This window comes from Thermobia domestica, chromosome 13 (assembly GCF_964235325.1).
Source record: "Thermobia domestica chromosome 13, izTheDome1.hap1.1, whole genome shotgun sequence".
Taxonomy (NCBI): Eukaryota; Metazoa; Arthropoda; class Insecta; order Zygentoma; family Lepismatidae; genus Thermobia; species Thermobia domestica.
Genome location: NC_137466.1, coordinates 50,903,303 through 50,921,199, shown reverse-complemented (window position 1 = coordinate 50,921,199; position 17,897 = coordinate 50,903,303). Strand labels below are relative to the sequence as shown.

Genomic DNA, 17,897 nt, shown 5'->3' with positions numbered 1-17,897 from the left:
AGAACACGACCAAATGCAAGAATTTTGTAGAAACGCAGCTGACAGAAATCTGTGGAAGAAAATAGGAAAAACCTTCATGTATATGGTTGAAACGAAGGAATTGCAGATCGGGAATAGACAGTACTAAACAAAGTACATTGAAAATACTTTCGTTAAAATACTTTATCAGATCAGGAGGGGAAGACCGAGAGAGAAAGAGAGAGAGAGAGAGAGAGAGAAAGAATTTAAAGAAGAGAAAAGCTGAGAAGTCTCAGCCATGTTGCAATGTAGGGTCACGTGATATAGTGCTACAGGTTGCAAGCAGATGTAAAGGAGAGATGGTAGAAGTGCAGGGGACGAGGGGGGAGGAACAGGTGAAGATAAAATATTTGTGTTAGTTTCGGGTATATAATTTAATTATTCTTGGGGAAAAAAGTGAATTGTCTTAATTGTCTTCGGAGAAAAAGGAAATTAACTGGTTTCCCGGACCGATGGTGAAACTGATCTGACTAATGCATTTAGTGTTTTTAAGCGTCTGAGATAAATCTTCTTCCAGTAATGCCTCTAATTTTTCATCTTCAAACTGTTTCGACTTACTAGGACGCTCTTTGTCACTTACGTTGTCTTCAAATCGTTTTAACCGATCTCCATACGATTTCACAGCAAATGATGACTTTCAGCAGCAGATTTCTTGAGATAGAAGCAGAAAAGTAATATTTAAAAAATAAAATAAATAAATATATATATAGTACAAAATCCAAAGTTTTCAAGGTTATAAATAAGGATACGTAGAATCTTCTGTAGAAATGTCAATAAAAGTTTGCTTCCTTACAGTTTGTGATTTAAATTATTTCTGCCACAAATTAAGTTTTAATCGTTTTTCTACCAAAATTAGTGTAATTTAACTTTCTTTCTTTTCCATCTTTTTTAAGTTCAGTCATTACAATTTTGCAGTTTATAGAGCCAAGAAAACACAGAAATACATCTGGAAGTCGATCATTTTGATTCACCAGCTTCAACGGCATTTACATACACAAGAAAATTACAACAACTAATATTAACAATAAATATGAGTATATTACATAAACACAAACAATTACATAAGAAATTAAAAACTACAACATGGTGCAGATGAAAATTAGCCCAGCAAATTAAATCGAAATTAATGAACAAGATAATTGTGAAAGACAATTTTGGTTTGTTGCACCATTTTACTCTAAAGATGTATGTATATAAACATGTACACATAAAAATGTAAATCAATTTTTATATTTTGTTAACATTTAGCTGTTGTGAAGATCATAATTTAACATACCTTTTTCTTTTTCTCTGCAGCCCCTATAAGTGGTTGGAGTGTCAATACGAGTCGAGACATGAGAATGTACATTATGCCAGATCAGTTCACAGCATTGATTCCCCAGCCCGAAATATGTAGTCCATCCCATCGTGATGGGGCAGATGCTAATGGATCATTATTTCTGCTGGTGGTCGTTTGTTCTGCTGTTCCCAATTTCGAAGCGAGAGCGGCCATCCGAGAAACATGGGGCACTCCTCATTCTCAGTCAGTCAACTTAACTGGTATGGTACGTGTTGTATTTTTGTTAGGTGATCCAGAAAATAGAACATTGCAAGATCAATTAGAAGAAGAAAGTCATATGTATGGAGATGTCATTCAAGAAGGATTTGTTGATACCTACTATAATTTAACACTAAAGTCAGTAATGTTGCTCAAGTGGGTAGGAAACTACTGTCCAAATGCTCGTTATATAATGAAGACTGACGATGATATGTTCGTGAACATTGTGAATCTAGTTCAATTTCTGAAAACCAAAGGACAACACAAGGGTCTCTTGGTGGGTTCGCTTATTTGTGGTGCTCAGCCAATATCAAATGCTCAGAACAAATGGTATGCTCCGAAGTACATGTTTCCGGAACATGTTTATCCCAATTATTTATCAGGAACTGGTTATGTGATGTCATCAGACGTGGCGAAAAGACTATACAAAGCTGCTTTAGGTACTCCGTTCTTTCACCTTGAAGACGTGTACTTGACAGGCATGTGTGCAAAACGGGCTGGAATAAGACCACGTGATCATTCAGGATTTACGTACCAGCGACGTAAGTTGGATGCCTGTACGTACCGTAATGTGATAACTAGTCATAGATTGAAATCTTCTGATATGCATCAAATATGGCGCCTTATGCATTCATCCAAAGTGCAGTGCCCAGTGCATGTCCGGAAAGAAAAGTCGTCTAAAACTAGTGCTGTGCGTAGTTCATGCGTTTGATTGGGGCTTTCCCAGGTTGTCAGCCTGCCTGGAATTTCAAAACGAATTTTTCAGATGAAGCAAACAGTTAATAATTAGAAAAGCGTAGGTATTGTACCTGTTCAAGTTGCCTTTTCTCCCTCCACTTCTTTGAAGAGGAGCGGGTAGTCTTATCAGCTAAGGCTGTGACAAGATAGGAATTTTAATAGTAGTAGAAGCGTGTCTTATATGGTGGAACATGTAGACATGTACGAATAGGCGTATCGTCCGTTTACATCCCGTAACAGATAGGTATAATATTTTAAAGAAACCCAAGGAAGTATTTTAAATGAGCATTGTGATTTATTCCAGAAAGAGTGAGCTTTTATATAACAATTTTAAGTTTTTATTATTTTTTAAAGAGGTTTATTCATAGCGTCAATGTATTCCAGTGCCAAGATAAATTTTCTGGAGACATTATTCCAGAGGTTGTGGTTGTGCGTTAAAGTAATCTCATATCTGCGAAACTGAACAGCTTTGAGGGAATGAAGAGAGACATAATTTGTATTTCTTCATGTGAAACCAATTAAAGTTTGCATTTTTGGATGATTAATCCTCTTGCATACCACATAAATCGTTCACTTCAGAATTAAAAAAAGTTTTTTGAATTCGCCATTAATCATTATGCGGCGAATTTTAAAGATCGCAAAGCATATATTTTGTTAGGTGAGAAATATCGGAGATATTATGTATCTCGAAAATAGTGCATGAGAAATTTATGTCCAAAATTATTGTAGCAACCTAGTATTGTATATTGAATTTTTAATATATTAACGTCTCATCGCCTATTTTGTTCTTAATATGGAATTATCTAGGAAAAATTGTAGATTGTGCGAATCTCGAAATGTATTAGCGATCTTAGCAGTCACTACCACTTTGTACCAGTTCTTGCAAGAAAGAGGTTGTGGTGAGGTTAATTTCCTTAGCATTTAAACATTTCTTTAACATATTCGCAAATAATTCTTGATGTCTGTAGAGGCATGTGTACGATCTTTCAGTTTAACGTTCCACGATTATGCCATTTAAGCTAAGGGGAATGAGGCGTGTGTACGAATGAAGAGAACCAAAGATTAGGCGGTCTATCCCGTGATTGAGTACGGAAGTTGCTTCATTTCATTATATGCGTTAATGAGCCTATTACGAGTGGAGAACGAAGTGATTGGTTTGTTTATTTGGAATTTTGACAAACTTGGATTCTTTTCAGAAACGAAGATGTGTAAGACTTGGACCTACAACGTAACGCAGTTCTTCCACCGTGAATCGAACCCAGAGAATAAAACTATGTAATAGCATTTGTATAAGAATAATGACAATTAGTAATGTCAGTCAAAAGAAGATGTAAAACCATGTGGAGCTTGTTTCTGGAAAGTAAGACTAGACTTCGAAGTGGCTTTATAATTTTTACTGATCAACATAACATACTTCGCTTGTAATCAATGAATTAGCTTCAAGTTTCAATGGAAGTACACCAGATACGTGTTGGAATGATACCTACAATTGCTGCCTTCCGTTTTCGATATTCAAATGTATGCTAGAAACAGACCCATACATCCGAAATGCCTATCAGGGTGAACTTCCAAGTTTGAAATAGAAGTCGTGCAAAAATATTCGTTGAAAAGAATTGTGTCACTCATGATGAAACGAAATGATTTAATAGTATGTTGGGTCATTTTGGAAATTAGTTTTGTCAAGTTGGTAATGAATCAAAATTGTAAGGATTGTTTCTCTTTTTTTCTTTATTAGATATTAAATAATAGATTACTTTTGTCTGACATCCAAATATACGTATTGAAAGGAGCAAAGTTAGGTGCCTTCTCGGTTTATTAGACGGTGTAAGGAAAACGAGTTCTTAATTACAGCATTTATGCATGACATAGAGTATTGCTAGAATACTTGCGTCAAAATTGCTTATAGACTTCAATACATTCATTATTGTCTTATTAAAGAGGCTTTTTCGTTGAGTTTAATAAATCTTGCAATGCAATTTTTTTTTTAATAATACTGAAATATAATTAAGTTTTATTCCGTATTAAGAAATTGTTTAACTGACTTTAAAATTATTGTTTGCAATTTATCATACACAAAATTTCATCAAACCTAGTCGAGCATTTGTAAGTATTTATCCTTTGTAAATAGTGATAGAATTTAATTTTTTGTATTTATTACTTTTTTTTTTAAAAAACTTCGATATTGCTCATATATTGCATAATGTCACTTTTTATCTCTTATACCAAAAATAGAAATTCTTATCAAGTTCTCATTACATGTAAATTGAGTCCATGATCTGTACTTCCGTTTAATATAAGAACCAATTAACAATGTAGATGCAAAACAGCTGAGAGTCCCAAGGCATGGCGAATATAAAGTTCATTTACATTTTGTAAAAACAGTAATGCAATGTCGTCATCCCCACCGACGTTATTGTGTCTTTATTACTTAGGTTCCAAGGAAGGAAAGGATTTAATAAATATTTTTTATTAAAAACCTAGATATAACGTTAAGGCAAGTTTAACAGGAACAACTATTTTATTAATCTATATAATTACCAACAAATGACAGTATGGCAGGTTGACAAACTTGGGTTACTTAAAAAATAAATAATAATCATAAATAAGTAAATAAATTCTTCCACATCACATTAATATAGTCTTAAAGTGATATTCATTGTTGTACTTAAAAATGAAATCAAAATCTTATTTATTTTTAGTAGTATTTCCTAAGACGTTAGGTGATGTTCCTGTGGTAGGCAGTGTTTTACTGCGCTGCATGTATGTAGTTACCTTAATTTTAAGCTTCCTCAACAGTGGATACTATCTCTGGGGCTGTAGGATTGTATTGTTTGTTACCATATGCAATTTTATCGACGTTGTGTGTAGAAAGAAAGCTTTGCATATACAAACTATTGTATTTATTTATTTATTTGTTTGTTTTTTAAAGACAATGTTTATAAGAACTACAAATTACAAATGAAAAGTATTTTTGACATACAAGTGAGTCCCTTTCTTCAGTGTACCAGGTAAATTAACAGGTTTTCCACCAACCTGAAAATCCTGGAAAGGAAATTCACCTTCTCATAAGTCCTGGAAAATTCAGGAAATTTCAAGTGCGGAATTTACTTCCCAGAACCTACCTTGGAAGGGGGTATGACCGGCCAGACGGCACATGGTTTAACGGTGCAATGCATCTTCAACATGCTACTTCTCAAACCAATATGGTAGGGAACTAATTGACTATTAAATCGTTCTGTAGAATCGTATCCGTGTGTTTACGTGGAATTATTAGCTGAAGAGAGTTGTTGATTTTGAGTTTAACGTCCCTCTCACACGGAAGGGTCCTACAAGTTGTCGCTAAAATATGATTGCCACATAGCACATCTGATAGAGCATCATGAGAAATGAACATGATGAAAATTTAAAAGTGCTATGGACCAGAAGGATAGAAGCTAGGGGGCTTCAAAATTTGAATATCCAAAAAATATATATATCATGGAATTATGTACGTTTAAAGTAAATATCTTAAAAACCGTTAAAGCAATCAAAACAAAAAGTTGCACAATATAATGAGAACAAAAATGCCCTATCGGAAACCACAAACAGTGTTGCCATAGGTGAAGTAGTGTTGCCAACTCAGCATAAAAATATTTTGTTTAAAATAGCACCATAAACAAGTGTCACAGATTTAAAATGCACTATTATCACTAAACATAACAGTGAAGTGTAGTGGTACGGTGTTGCACACTATTAGAACTACAGGTGCTGAAAATGTACAATAGAGAGTCTGATTAGTGGCAACAAAGGGTAATAAAGGAAAGCACTAGAAACAAGTGAGGATTTTGCATTATACTTCTGTAGCCCCGACGAATAAGCAGACAACTCGCGAAAACAAAATGAAACACGTTTTCTAATTCTGTAAACTGGTTCTTGATTATCTAATCAATATTTGGAAGAGTACTTTCTTGGTTTCTGTCTTTCGTGTTAAGTGACATATTCTTTTACTTCCTCTCCTACATACGATATGATTATGTTTGTACATTGTAATATTACCATATCACACTGGAAATATAATTGAGGCGACTAGTATCAAAAGACGCCAAATGCATTTTTTTAAAACCGAAATTGAGTTATATATCGCTTGTTATATATTTGATCTAAAGGAATTCCATGGAAAGATAATTTTGTTTAAAAGATTAATATTTCGTAAAAAAAAAAAGTTCAAATATGTGACTGACTTTGTACGCGTGTGATGGAGCTTCATTGCGCGTTTTGCGAGATTACTCGAAACTAAGCGAAATGTATGTGGTGGATTTCGATATTAGGCGCCTGAATTATTTTATTACTACCTCATTTCGTTTTTAGTCGGCCAGGATAGCCGTGTGGTCTAGAAGGTTAGACAGCCGACATATTAGGCATCGCCGGTTCCATTCCCACCTCGAACATGTTTTTGTTGTACTTTTCACCTTACATTTCATTGTAATCTTTCTCTTTTATAATGATTCGCATCCCACTTTACACTTGTATATAGATTCAGAACTGACGCAGGACGTAAAAATTGCATCACTCAATTTCATTTTTCAAATGCATCAGTATTTTGTGACAGTGCTGACATTTTGCTATGTTATACTGTCTGTGCTATACATTTGAACCAAATTCATAGTATGAGACTCAGGTTGCTTTATTAACATCTGTTGCCAGATATCAGACTTCTCTATAGTACATTTTCAGCACACGTAGCTCCAACAGTGTGCAACATTGTACCACTACACTTCACTGTTATGTTTAGTGATAATAGTGCATTTTAAATCTGTGCACACTTGTATATGGTGCTATTTCAAACAATATTTTTATGCTGAGTTGGCAACATTGCTTCACCTATGGCAACACTGTTTATGGTTTTCGATAGGGCATTTTGTTCTCATTATATTGTGAAACTTCTGTTTTGATTGCTTTAACAGTTTTCAAGATATTTACTTTAAACATACATAATTCCATGATATAATTTTTTGGATATTCAAATTTTGAAGCCCCCTAGCTCCTACCTTTCTGGTCCATAGCACCTTAAATTTTGCTCATATTCATTTCGCATGATGCTCTATTAGATGTGCTATGTGGCAATCAGATTTTAGCGACAACTTGTGGTACCCTCCCTTGTCAGCGTGAGACGGGACCTACTTGTTAATGTGGAATCTGAACCACATGAGCTCCCGCCGGGAACCGAACCCGGTACTTCCACGTCAAAGACGCGTACGCTAACCGTTTAGCCACGAAGGAGCTCCTCAGTTGAAGAGAGTGCTGGGAGGGGAGACATACGGGATCTTTTTGCAATGCTTTACTGGGTTGCCGGAATATTAGTGGTAAAAGTCGGTATTCATAGTTCTTTTCTCGATCTGTTTCGTTATTGCGTAGTATTGTTGAAGTGGTTGTTGTAATTTGAAGAGGAAGAAAATAGAAACATCAGAAAAATTACCACGTAAAGAAATTCGGTACGATACTAGAAGAACTATTTATGCGTACGTAGGTAGTGTTGACATTCTGTAGAGAAGAAAAGCCCTTCAATATAACCGTATTAATGTAATACTTTTTTTTAAAAAAATATTCTTTAATGTTCTTTTTCCATAAGAACAATTAAATTAGTGATCATCTGGATGGTTTTGTATTTGGTCCTATGTTAAATAGTTTTACATATTCAACGCAGAACGACTTTATATATGTGCAAAATACAGTTATGACACAAATTTGATTAAGTTCCATGTTTTCGTGAGAAACCTATGCACATGCAAGACATTTCACGTAAAAACAGTATCTCTGAGAACACTGCCATTTATGTCTGATGTCAGTTGTAAACAACGAAATTAGTTTGTAATTTTGCTGTTTATACGAATATATCAAACGCGTAACATCTGGAATACTTAAGCCGACAAGCAAGCTATTTCAAAATGGGGGATCTGTGGTCATCACATCCCAAGTCCCATTGCCATTGTTGTTGAGTTCCGTGACGAGGAATCCGCAACTTCCGTTATTTAAGTAGCTTCTCTTCTTGTCTTCACGACATCGGGTAAACGGCGCACTGACAGCGCCATCTGTTATTTTTCCAATTATCACCATTAAAGTACTTGTCTGATCCTAGGGAAACCAATGGACCAGCCCGGCTACGGCAGTATGACACTAAGAAAAGCATAATTATTTTGATATTCTAAATGAAATATCTATGTGTGGATAATGGCTTCGGAAATATGTATTGTATATCGATAAGATCACTCGTTTAATTTTATAAAGTATTTCCACATTTTTCAAAACGCTGCAAAAAATGAAAGATAATATTAGCATCTTAACAGCGTAGCAGTTTTTTTACTTACGGAGTATATAGTTTAAAATAGTGCCTTTAAGGATTTTTAATTTTAAGCAGTGAAGTTATAAATTATTACGTCATAGTTACGTAATGCACTGTTAACAGTGAGGAGCCCTTTGAAAATACTGGCAAGTTTAGATTATAGCATTTTATGTTTTAAAATGTTAATATTGCAAAATTATAATGTTATATTTTTTCTAACAAGGGACATATGCGAATCGTGACAGCTAGGTATTTATGAAAATTGGCATCCTGACTAATTGTGGATCGCTAATCATCGTAGTGATAGTCACTCGGTGCGGAAATGCCTTCTTTGTACAATCCGCGGCAAAAAACCTGCAACATCAGGATATAAGTTTATTGTGAAATGCCGAAGTCTTTTGCTCCAAAATAAGTGTGCACGGGAGGAGGTCGAGGTTTATCCTGGCGTGATTCGTTCCACTTAGACATTATGTTCATTCCCTGTGCTGTTAGGCGTAGTTTCACAATAAACTTACATCCTCATGTTGCAGGTTTTTTGCCGCGGATTGTACCAAGTAATGACCGGGTGAGGCTGTGCCGAGTTACACCCCAAAACTGCCGGAAAAAGGCAGAAAATGACAAATGTATGTAGGTAACCTATTATCTACGAGATGGGGACACGTGACCAAGAACACGGCAGTACTGTCACAAGCAGTGTTGCCATCCAGCACAAACTTACAGTTTTTCAAATAGAACGTATACTATTTATGGCATTAAAACAATTGGCATAAAATGTGAAAGAAAATAAGCAAAAGGTGAGTTATCAATGTTGCCAGATAAGGGAAATATGAGACTCTAAAGTTGAGAAATTATTGGGTCCATACAATGAAACTAATAAATGTACAACAACAAGACTGCAGAAGGAACAAATGTACAGTAGAGAGTAAATCACAGCACCAAGTGACTAATGGGCTTGATATGTCATATCGACTGTGTGGTTAGGGCGAAAAATGTACGTATTTTGTCATATTATCTATGGCTTTTCTGTTGTATGTATTGGTGTATTATGTTAAAATGTTTTGCGCCTGTATATTACTGGTAACCTGAATGCAGTGTGTTTTATCTTCATCGTTTTTCACATGCTAGCGTTTCCTATATTCTCGACCGACACTCATCACACGTTACTAATCTTTGTGAATCGATTCTGACACATTTTTGTCACAGATTTATTACCTTTTGTGCCAAAGCTCTTCTGTACTCTTTTCAGGCGCTACACTGGCATTTCTGTGGTTTGGAAGGCATGCAGAATTTTATTCTGTGTGGCAGCCTCAAGACAGTTCGTTTTATAGCTCTCGGGAACAGTAGGGAATATCGATTCTACACAAATGCCATTCGAATTGCTGCGCTGGAGGAAGACTTGTTGTTCACATTTCCGCATTATGTCACATAGGACTTCTTTCTACGCCTACTCTAACATGTGCTCTTTTCGGGAGAATCCTGTATAGAGTCCGTTAGTCATTGGATGTTGTGCATGCTGTAGTTTACACCCTACGGTACGTTTGTTTCTTCTGTAATATTGTAGTTGTATATTTATTCGTTTCTCTGTACGGCGCCCATAACTTCTCAAATGTAAAGCCTCATATCTTCATTATTTGGCAATACCCGCTTTTTACTGATTTTTTTTTCACGTTTCATGCCAATTGTTTTAATTCCATAAAATGGTTTAAGTTCTATTAAGAAAAGTATAACTTTGTGTTCGGATGGCCAAAAACATTGCCATATTTTTCGTCCCTTTTCAAAGTGATTAATGACTTACACATGTGGGTTTGGGAGGCCACTTTGCTGTTCTCTTTTTTGCCCCTCACCAACGAAAAGTAGATGCTCCGAAGATGAACACACTGACCAACTGCTTGCATATAGATCATTCCTTCTCTACGGAAGAAGAAAGATTTTCTGCTGAAAGTGTCAAATAACAAAACACATACCATTCGAGTTTCCAGGCTACTTTTTTCTTCGCCAAAACGTGTAAGACATTGCATTCCTCTCTCAAGTAACAGAGAAGATCAGCTTTTACTCACCCCCTATCCTGGCCGAGAACTATCAGGCAGTTCGAATTTCTTGGCAACGCCGGATTTCGGAGAAAATATCTGTTTCATGACTACGTAGTGGGAGGAGAAGGCTAATAGGTCAATTTTCTATACCACTCACTAAGGCGCTTTTGCGAGAAGATTATGTCGGTGCTAAAATCCCTTTAGTATTTATTAATTTAAAAAAAAAGTGTGAATAATAAAAATAAAATTGCGAAACAGTACGGTGCAAGTGAGGTGGTTAGAAAAAAATGATACACCATGTTATAATAATAACTTAACATTAATGCGATTTGAAGATTTTATAAAAAGGACATTACTGCAGAATATCACAGATATTTCTTAATTAAAATCCTGAAAACTGTGTTGTGCTTAGTAAAAGTTAATGTCAGATGTGTAGTAAATGTATATACAAATGATTGATTGTATATAAATTGTTGAGCCACGATGGCTCAGTGGTAGAGCGTTCACTTCTGGTGTATGGGTCCCTGGTTCGATCCTAGTTTGCGCCAAGTGAGCTTTGTGCTGGACAAATGCCACGTGCGTGGATTTTCTCGGGGTTCTCCCGTTTCCTCCTACTTTTCTTTATTCCACCATTTCATTCATTTCTCATCATCACCGTCTCCTATAATCTCGCTGGCATAACCATGGGACGTAAAACGTAAAGATTTAATTTAAATTGGATATAATGTAATTTTATGTAGAAGTCCTATGCTTCAATGAATGTATTAGGCTTTATTCCCTGAAAATGAATAGTCTAATGTTGAAACCGATTCACGAAGTGGAAAAAATGAAAAGAAGGAAACGGGCTGTAGAAAAAAGAATTCAAACACTTTAATAATGCTTTTAAATTTTTCAACAAATGATAAACTAGGAGTAAGCACATAGTAGTCCAGATGTTACAATTAAAAATTTAAGAGAGATTGAAGGAAGATTTCATGATGCAAGTATGAACTCATAAAACTTTAACCCTTGTACTACCTAGTTTATTTATTTATTTATTGTAATGCAGACTACCACGGGGGAGGGATCATTTTATACCCATCTGTTAAGATTAAATATATCTCGCAAAAGAAACAAATCAAACTCTCACAAATGTCGACAGTGACTGATGTGAACAGAACACGGGGTAAGACTAGCCGTACTTTAGCTAAACATGCTGAGCAGTAACTTCTACAATTTTAAAGAAACGATTACAAGAGTAATTACAAAAACACATACTGTGGTGGGCACAAAGTACCTTCCATTTGGCAGTGCGAGGGTTAGTGCTTATACAGTATATATATATGTATGAATTGGCAAGAGCACATGCCGGTGATTGGTATGTGTCATGTATATTCTCCAAAGAACTACAATGAAAGAGAAAGTTATTTTGTTGTATTAACTACAATGAATTTTCACTTAAATCATTTTAAAAGTGCTTTGGGTATTCTATAGCCTTATAATGTTAACAGGAATTTTAAAGGGAGGGGGTAAGACTATTTCACTCCGGCCCAACTTAAAAAAATCCACGGCATTTTGCTAATTTTGTTATTATTTTTAAGTAGTTTCGTTAGTTTTTTAGGTTCCCTGTATCTTACTGCATGCTTCTGTGGCTAAGTGGTTAGCGTACGCGCCTTTGGCGTGGGAGACCCGGGTTCGATTCCCGGCGGGAGCTCATGTGGTTCGGATTCCACGTTAATCAGTAGGTCCACGTCTGATATAGCCTCGCTGCTGAAAGGGACGCTAAACTAAAATCAACTCAACTTACTGCATGTTTTCCTCTGATTAGAATCCCTTCCTAAAGATTTTCTTCAGATTGTGAAGTTGTATTCATTCGTGAAACAAAATTTGAATAGCCCATAAGTTCTATGATCACATTCTACTTCGATACAATAAATACCAGTAAATAAGTGAATATTTATAAATTTTTGAAAAGAACCTTTGAGAAAAGAACTCAGCGTACAGTAAAGACTATATATGGTAATAAGCAATACAGTCCGAAGTGCTAAAATAGGAGTCAGAGACTCCATTGCTTGTATTGAAATAAAATTAATTTTAGTTTGTTCTAAAATAATTTAGGATAACTTAATTGAAAGCGATTTTCGGTTGTTGATCTAAATTTGATATGTTCCATTTCCGTGAAATCATGTATTTTGTGTAATTATATTGGAAGTAAATTCCAAATTTCTTGCACATTTTAAAGTTATGCTTAATTAAGAAAAAGAAGTACCTTGTCTTCCTTAATGTATGTACTCTTTTGAAAGCTGTGGTTGATATTCAAATCAACATTTGATATTTATATATTAGTACTCGTATGTTGGTAAAAGTAGTTATGTAGGTTAAGTAATGAAGAAAATACTTCCAAACCAAAAACAAAAGAAAAAAAAATAGAGTCGATTTGGTTATTATTAAATGGTATGAAATCATTTACTGTAATATATTTCTTTTTTAAATGTTAAGTCATTGCGGGAGTTTGCTTCCGCCTGTCCCTCTCCCATGAAGAAAATGAAATCTGAAAGTTTTGAATATCATGTAATAGAGACTGAAGAATGTACTATGATTTTCTTATCCCTTGTATTATCTTCTGTGAAGATATGCTTAGTGTTTTAAAAAAAAAGGCATGTTTACATTGTTGTGTGTGAGTGATGGTGATGGAATATAAAGGAAACCTCGTTATATACATAGATATATATTTTGTGAGAGCAACAGTGTAGTAACATAATTTACTTTTCATGAAATTAATGGTATATCTTACTAAACAAATTTTAAGAAGCGTCAATTACATTTTAAGTATTCACACATTCATGTGCAATATTTCTGATCTGAGTATTACAAATTGTTAATGCGAATATAGGTGTATTTTGATGTAAGAAATGTTTCAATATAATTTGAGATATTTTGGGAATTTTGGTTTGAGAAACTTCATTAAAGACTTTGATGTTTTAATAATTTTTACGCCAAATATTTTTGTTTTACAGAAATAAATGTAGCAAATTACGTCACTTTTAAGTTTATGTACTTGCAGTTTGGTTTTGTTCGAGACAGACAGGCAGTGGCTTATTTAACGGGGAAATGCCAATCCATACGGCATATATTTTTCTTTTTCATTGGGAAGAAATACAGGCTTTCCAAACATATTGCACTGTATCTTTTGATAAGATTTTTGATTCAGATACCTGTTTTTACTGTACATTTTAATCAGGAATGTCAATATTGATTTGCCAGGCAAATATACCACACTTGATGTTCTAAATTTAAAGATATTTTGAAATGCGGAAGAAATTAGTTTTCCTTCTCTCTTCTGCTGTTTTCTTCAAAATCTTTTCATAACTCTTTTTCATTCAGCTAACTTAATAGAAAGTAATATTAAACGCGTTAAAATACTCTCCTGTTAATGCCGTGCATAGAATTGAATAGGTTTGTTGTTGTTCATTGTCTGTAATTCCCAGTTTTTTTTTTTTTTTTTTTTTTTTTTAATCAGAAGATCCAATATATTTCAATCAAAAATAGTGTAGCCAAACCCAAAATATCAGTTAACTAAATATGATGTGCTTATTCCGTAGAAAATACGAAAACTCAATTTAGAAGCCGTCTAAAATTTTTGTAGCCCCTAATCCAAAAAACTAATTATTGGCCAAGAGCGCCATCTTTTGATCCATTTTTTTTTGGGGGGGGGGGAGGGTTGTTTTCCTAGTTCTCTTGTTAATCAAACATGTTACCAAGTAAAAACTGTTAATATTCTATTGATTTTTGCTGTTACATGTAACATAGTATCATTTTTTTAAAAATAATTTTATGCCAGTGAATTCTTTCGCCGTGCTAGTAGTGCCAGAGAAGTATTTTAAAAAGAAATCTCACACTAACCATTCAACATCTAGTTTCGATTATATTTATATTGTTTTACTCAGTTAGTATTGTTTGCAAATAATGAAAGGTATATCGAAATCACTAAGAAAATACTCATCTACTTGTGATAAGGAATGATATTTCTTTGGAGGTAGTATTTCTCAAAATAAAGTATGAATTATGTTTTTAATCTCATTTATTGCCCACCTACCTTTGTTATTAACTATGATAGACCATAATTGTCACTGGACAAAATAAGAATTATGCGGATATGCTTCACAAAATGAAAGCTCTCTATTTGTGTCGTGTATAATGGGGCATAAAGGCAAGTTTAAATTATTTCATCTACAGAACGAATGTGTTAATTTAAGACTACGATTTCTTAACTTCGGAAGGAATGCAATACTGTGTAAGATATATTTGTATATTAAGTGAAATTATGGCTTGAAATGAAGAACTTGAAGGTTCATTGCCGCAGATGAAAGCTTTCTGTGACAAGCCAACTTAGACAGGATTATTGTTAACCATTTACCGAAAATCTTGCTTTATATTCTCTTACTCTCTTCTTGATCTGCTGTAAGGTTTTCCAACTAGGACCCCATATACACCGGATGTATCTCCCGTGAGAGTAATTCGTTCCGTCCATGGTAGACATAATGGCTATATAGATTTTATTATAGTTGTAAAATTATGTTCAATGTTGTCTTATGTTTCTGATTCTTTTCAGTTGCCAATATTTCTGCATCTTATTGTTCTACATACAAATAAATAAATTATTTACATTTGATTGCCTATTTGTCTCTTACATTTATCAAACTCAAGTTTTTTTTTTTGGTAACATTTCTGTAAACAGTTGTGAAAATATCAGTATTCTGTAATTTCTTTCCGTTTTTATGATATAAAATTATTATCAAATATCATGGTTTGAAGTATTACGAATCCTGAATATTGCCCACCTTAAACATTGAAAGCTTCTAATACCTACTAATAAACAGAAATTCAGTAATCATTCCATATTGTTTACTGAGTAAGTGCATATACCGTTTTGCTTGTCATTGATTTGATCTCAAAACAATAATATTGATGAAGGAAAAAATAAAAATATAGCTAATTACGCGGTTTCAAAATTTTGCAAAATAAAAAAAAATAGTATTTCGTTCTTAATCGTAATAAAATCAGTTCGTTTTGAATGTACGTATTTCAAATAGATTAAGTTTAGAAGACATGCTTGAATTTTATTTATTATGTGTATTTTTATGTATTTATTTACATATCAACCAAATTAATTAGTAACTTTCGTACTTTGACACAAACTAGTCAGAAGAAATATTTTATTTATAAATACTTCTGTGGAGGATGTATTCAAGTTTCAGTGTGTTGTATGATCTGATCATATGAATAAACATGTTGTAGATCTGTTGCTAGTTGTACGACGAATTTCGTTTCCTATGCAAATATATGAAACTGCTGGGGTTGAATCTTAACATTTCATAACTGAGAACTAACTCTTCTGAATAAACCGTTTGTATTCCTGTTTTACAAGATAAGTCAGAGGTATGACTACACATTAATTGTACGGTGTGCTGACAGTACTTGATTTCCTGCGGACAGTAGAGTGGTATTAGAAACTGAAATGTGAATATTTTTTTATCATTTTCAGTGACTTAGCTGGATCATAATTGGCCACAAAAGTGGATTGGAAGGAGACATTTTTAACAGAATTGTCCACAAAAGCCTCAGATCTTAACAGACTATATCAATACTGAATTTAAAGATATTTAAAGACAGGCTATACGCTTGAAAACCGAAAGACATTGGCATAGTTTGCTCTTTAGAGAGTTTATTATTTCTGTGCCAAATTTTGTGGTACAACGTGGCCGACAGAATATGCTGAGTTCACTGAAGATGTAAACGAAGAGCAATTGAAATAATAAAACAAAATTGATAAGCACTGTCGCTTAGCACATCATACTATGAAATGCCTAGCCATATTTCTAACTAATCAGGTACATGAATATCCTACCTCATCTAACTGAATACCGTGTTTTTCCAGCTATAAAGATGAATAGTGAATGACTTTTTGTATCACGGTTATTAATTGTTCGAAAAAAGAAAGTTACAAGTTTTTATTTTCTTTAGAGTGAATGGAGATTGGAGTCTATTAAATGTAATTAAGTGAGAGAATCTTGCCGTTGTTATGGGCAACAAAAATGACAGTAGAACAATGATCAAATGATGATATGTATTGTGTAAATAAATATACTGTGTATATATATTTAATCCTATTTCATACTGGAGCTTTATGTTAGGTGCTATTGGAATTGAATCTTCCATGGTGTATCTCTGTTGTTGATTCTTTTTCTACGAAGTAAAATGCTATGTTGTACAAACTGTCCATCAAATACAAATCTCTTTAATTGTCTTTCGTGTGTAAACAAAACAAAATACGTAGTTTTAAATAAATAAAACATTCTGCCCAGCAACTTGGAGTACCTAATATTTCAACGATAAAGATATACAAGAACAATACGAGAGGGTCGTAAAGCGAAGATTACAATATTTGTTTATTCAAGATAAACATTGTTGTTTTAGAATTTCTGTATTTCTGGTATATATATATATTTTACTTGTTAGTCTTATTATTCAAGTGTTCATATAGTAAACTTTATATTTTCCTTGTGGGTTGCATTCTATTTAATTTTAATAAAAGAGAAAAAGACATTTTATCCCTTTCTTGTGTCTTGTTCTTTTTGAAGTGTAAATGAATTTTGTGTTGACATGATTATGCTGGTTATGAGAAAAAGAAATCTTTTATGATCTATTTTCTTTAAATTTATGACAATGAAAAAAAAAATAATAAACGAAGTTCGTTTGGCCTGTGTATTATTCATGTTTTCTTGTAGAAGATTGGTTGTAATGAAATTGTGAGAATGTTTAACAATGTAAGCATATGTGTGAAATAGATCCTTTTCATGGCAGTTCTTTTATTATTGCTTATTTATCCTGTTCCTTTGTAAGTAGTATCTTACTTTGGTTTCGTCAGAATTATTTTAAACGTTTTTTAAAGAATGATCTTAACAATTCCTTAGCGAAATTTTTGTACTGCTTCAAATTAATGTTTAATAAGTAGGTGTCCGTAAGATGATTTTATCGAATTATACGAGGGTGATTCAGAAGGTAATGCCTCCAAGTCCACTACTTGGTCAATAGTATTGCAAACATTCTGAACTGTTTACCACTAATGCACTGATGTTTAACCTATAGAATGTCAGTTGTTTCATCTTCCTATCTCTTCTCGTTCCAGAATAATGGAGCAATCCATTTTATCAGTGGTGACGTCCGGTTGAAACAGTGGGCTGTCATTGAATTTCTGACTGTGAAAGGTTGTGCG

The 17,897-nt window shown here is 33.9% G+C and overlaps 1 protein-coding gene across 4 annotated transcripts in view; it reads left to right on the top strand.

Moving 5' to 3' along the window:
• LOC145668144 (beta-1,3-galactosyltransferase 1-like) overlaps nucleotides 1-17,484 on the top strand; it is a 236,704-nt gene extending 219,220 nt beyond the window's left edge. For all 4 annotated transcript variants that reach the window (XM_081735719.1, XM_081735722.1, XM_081735720.1 and 1 more), the window contains exon 3: nucleotides 1,315-17,484. In XM_081735719.1, coding sequence (XP_081591845.1) covers nucleotides 1,315-2,267 — 953 coding nt within the window. In that variant the 3' untranslated portion in view covers nucleotides 2,268-17,484. The remainder of the gene's footprint in view (nucleotides 1-1,314) is intronic.
• The last annotated feature ends 413 nt before the right edge of the window (nucleotides 17,485-17,897 follow it).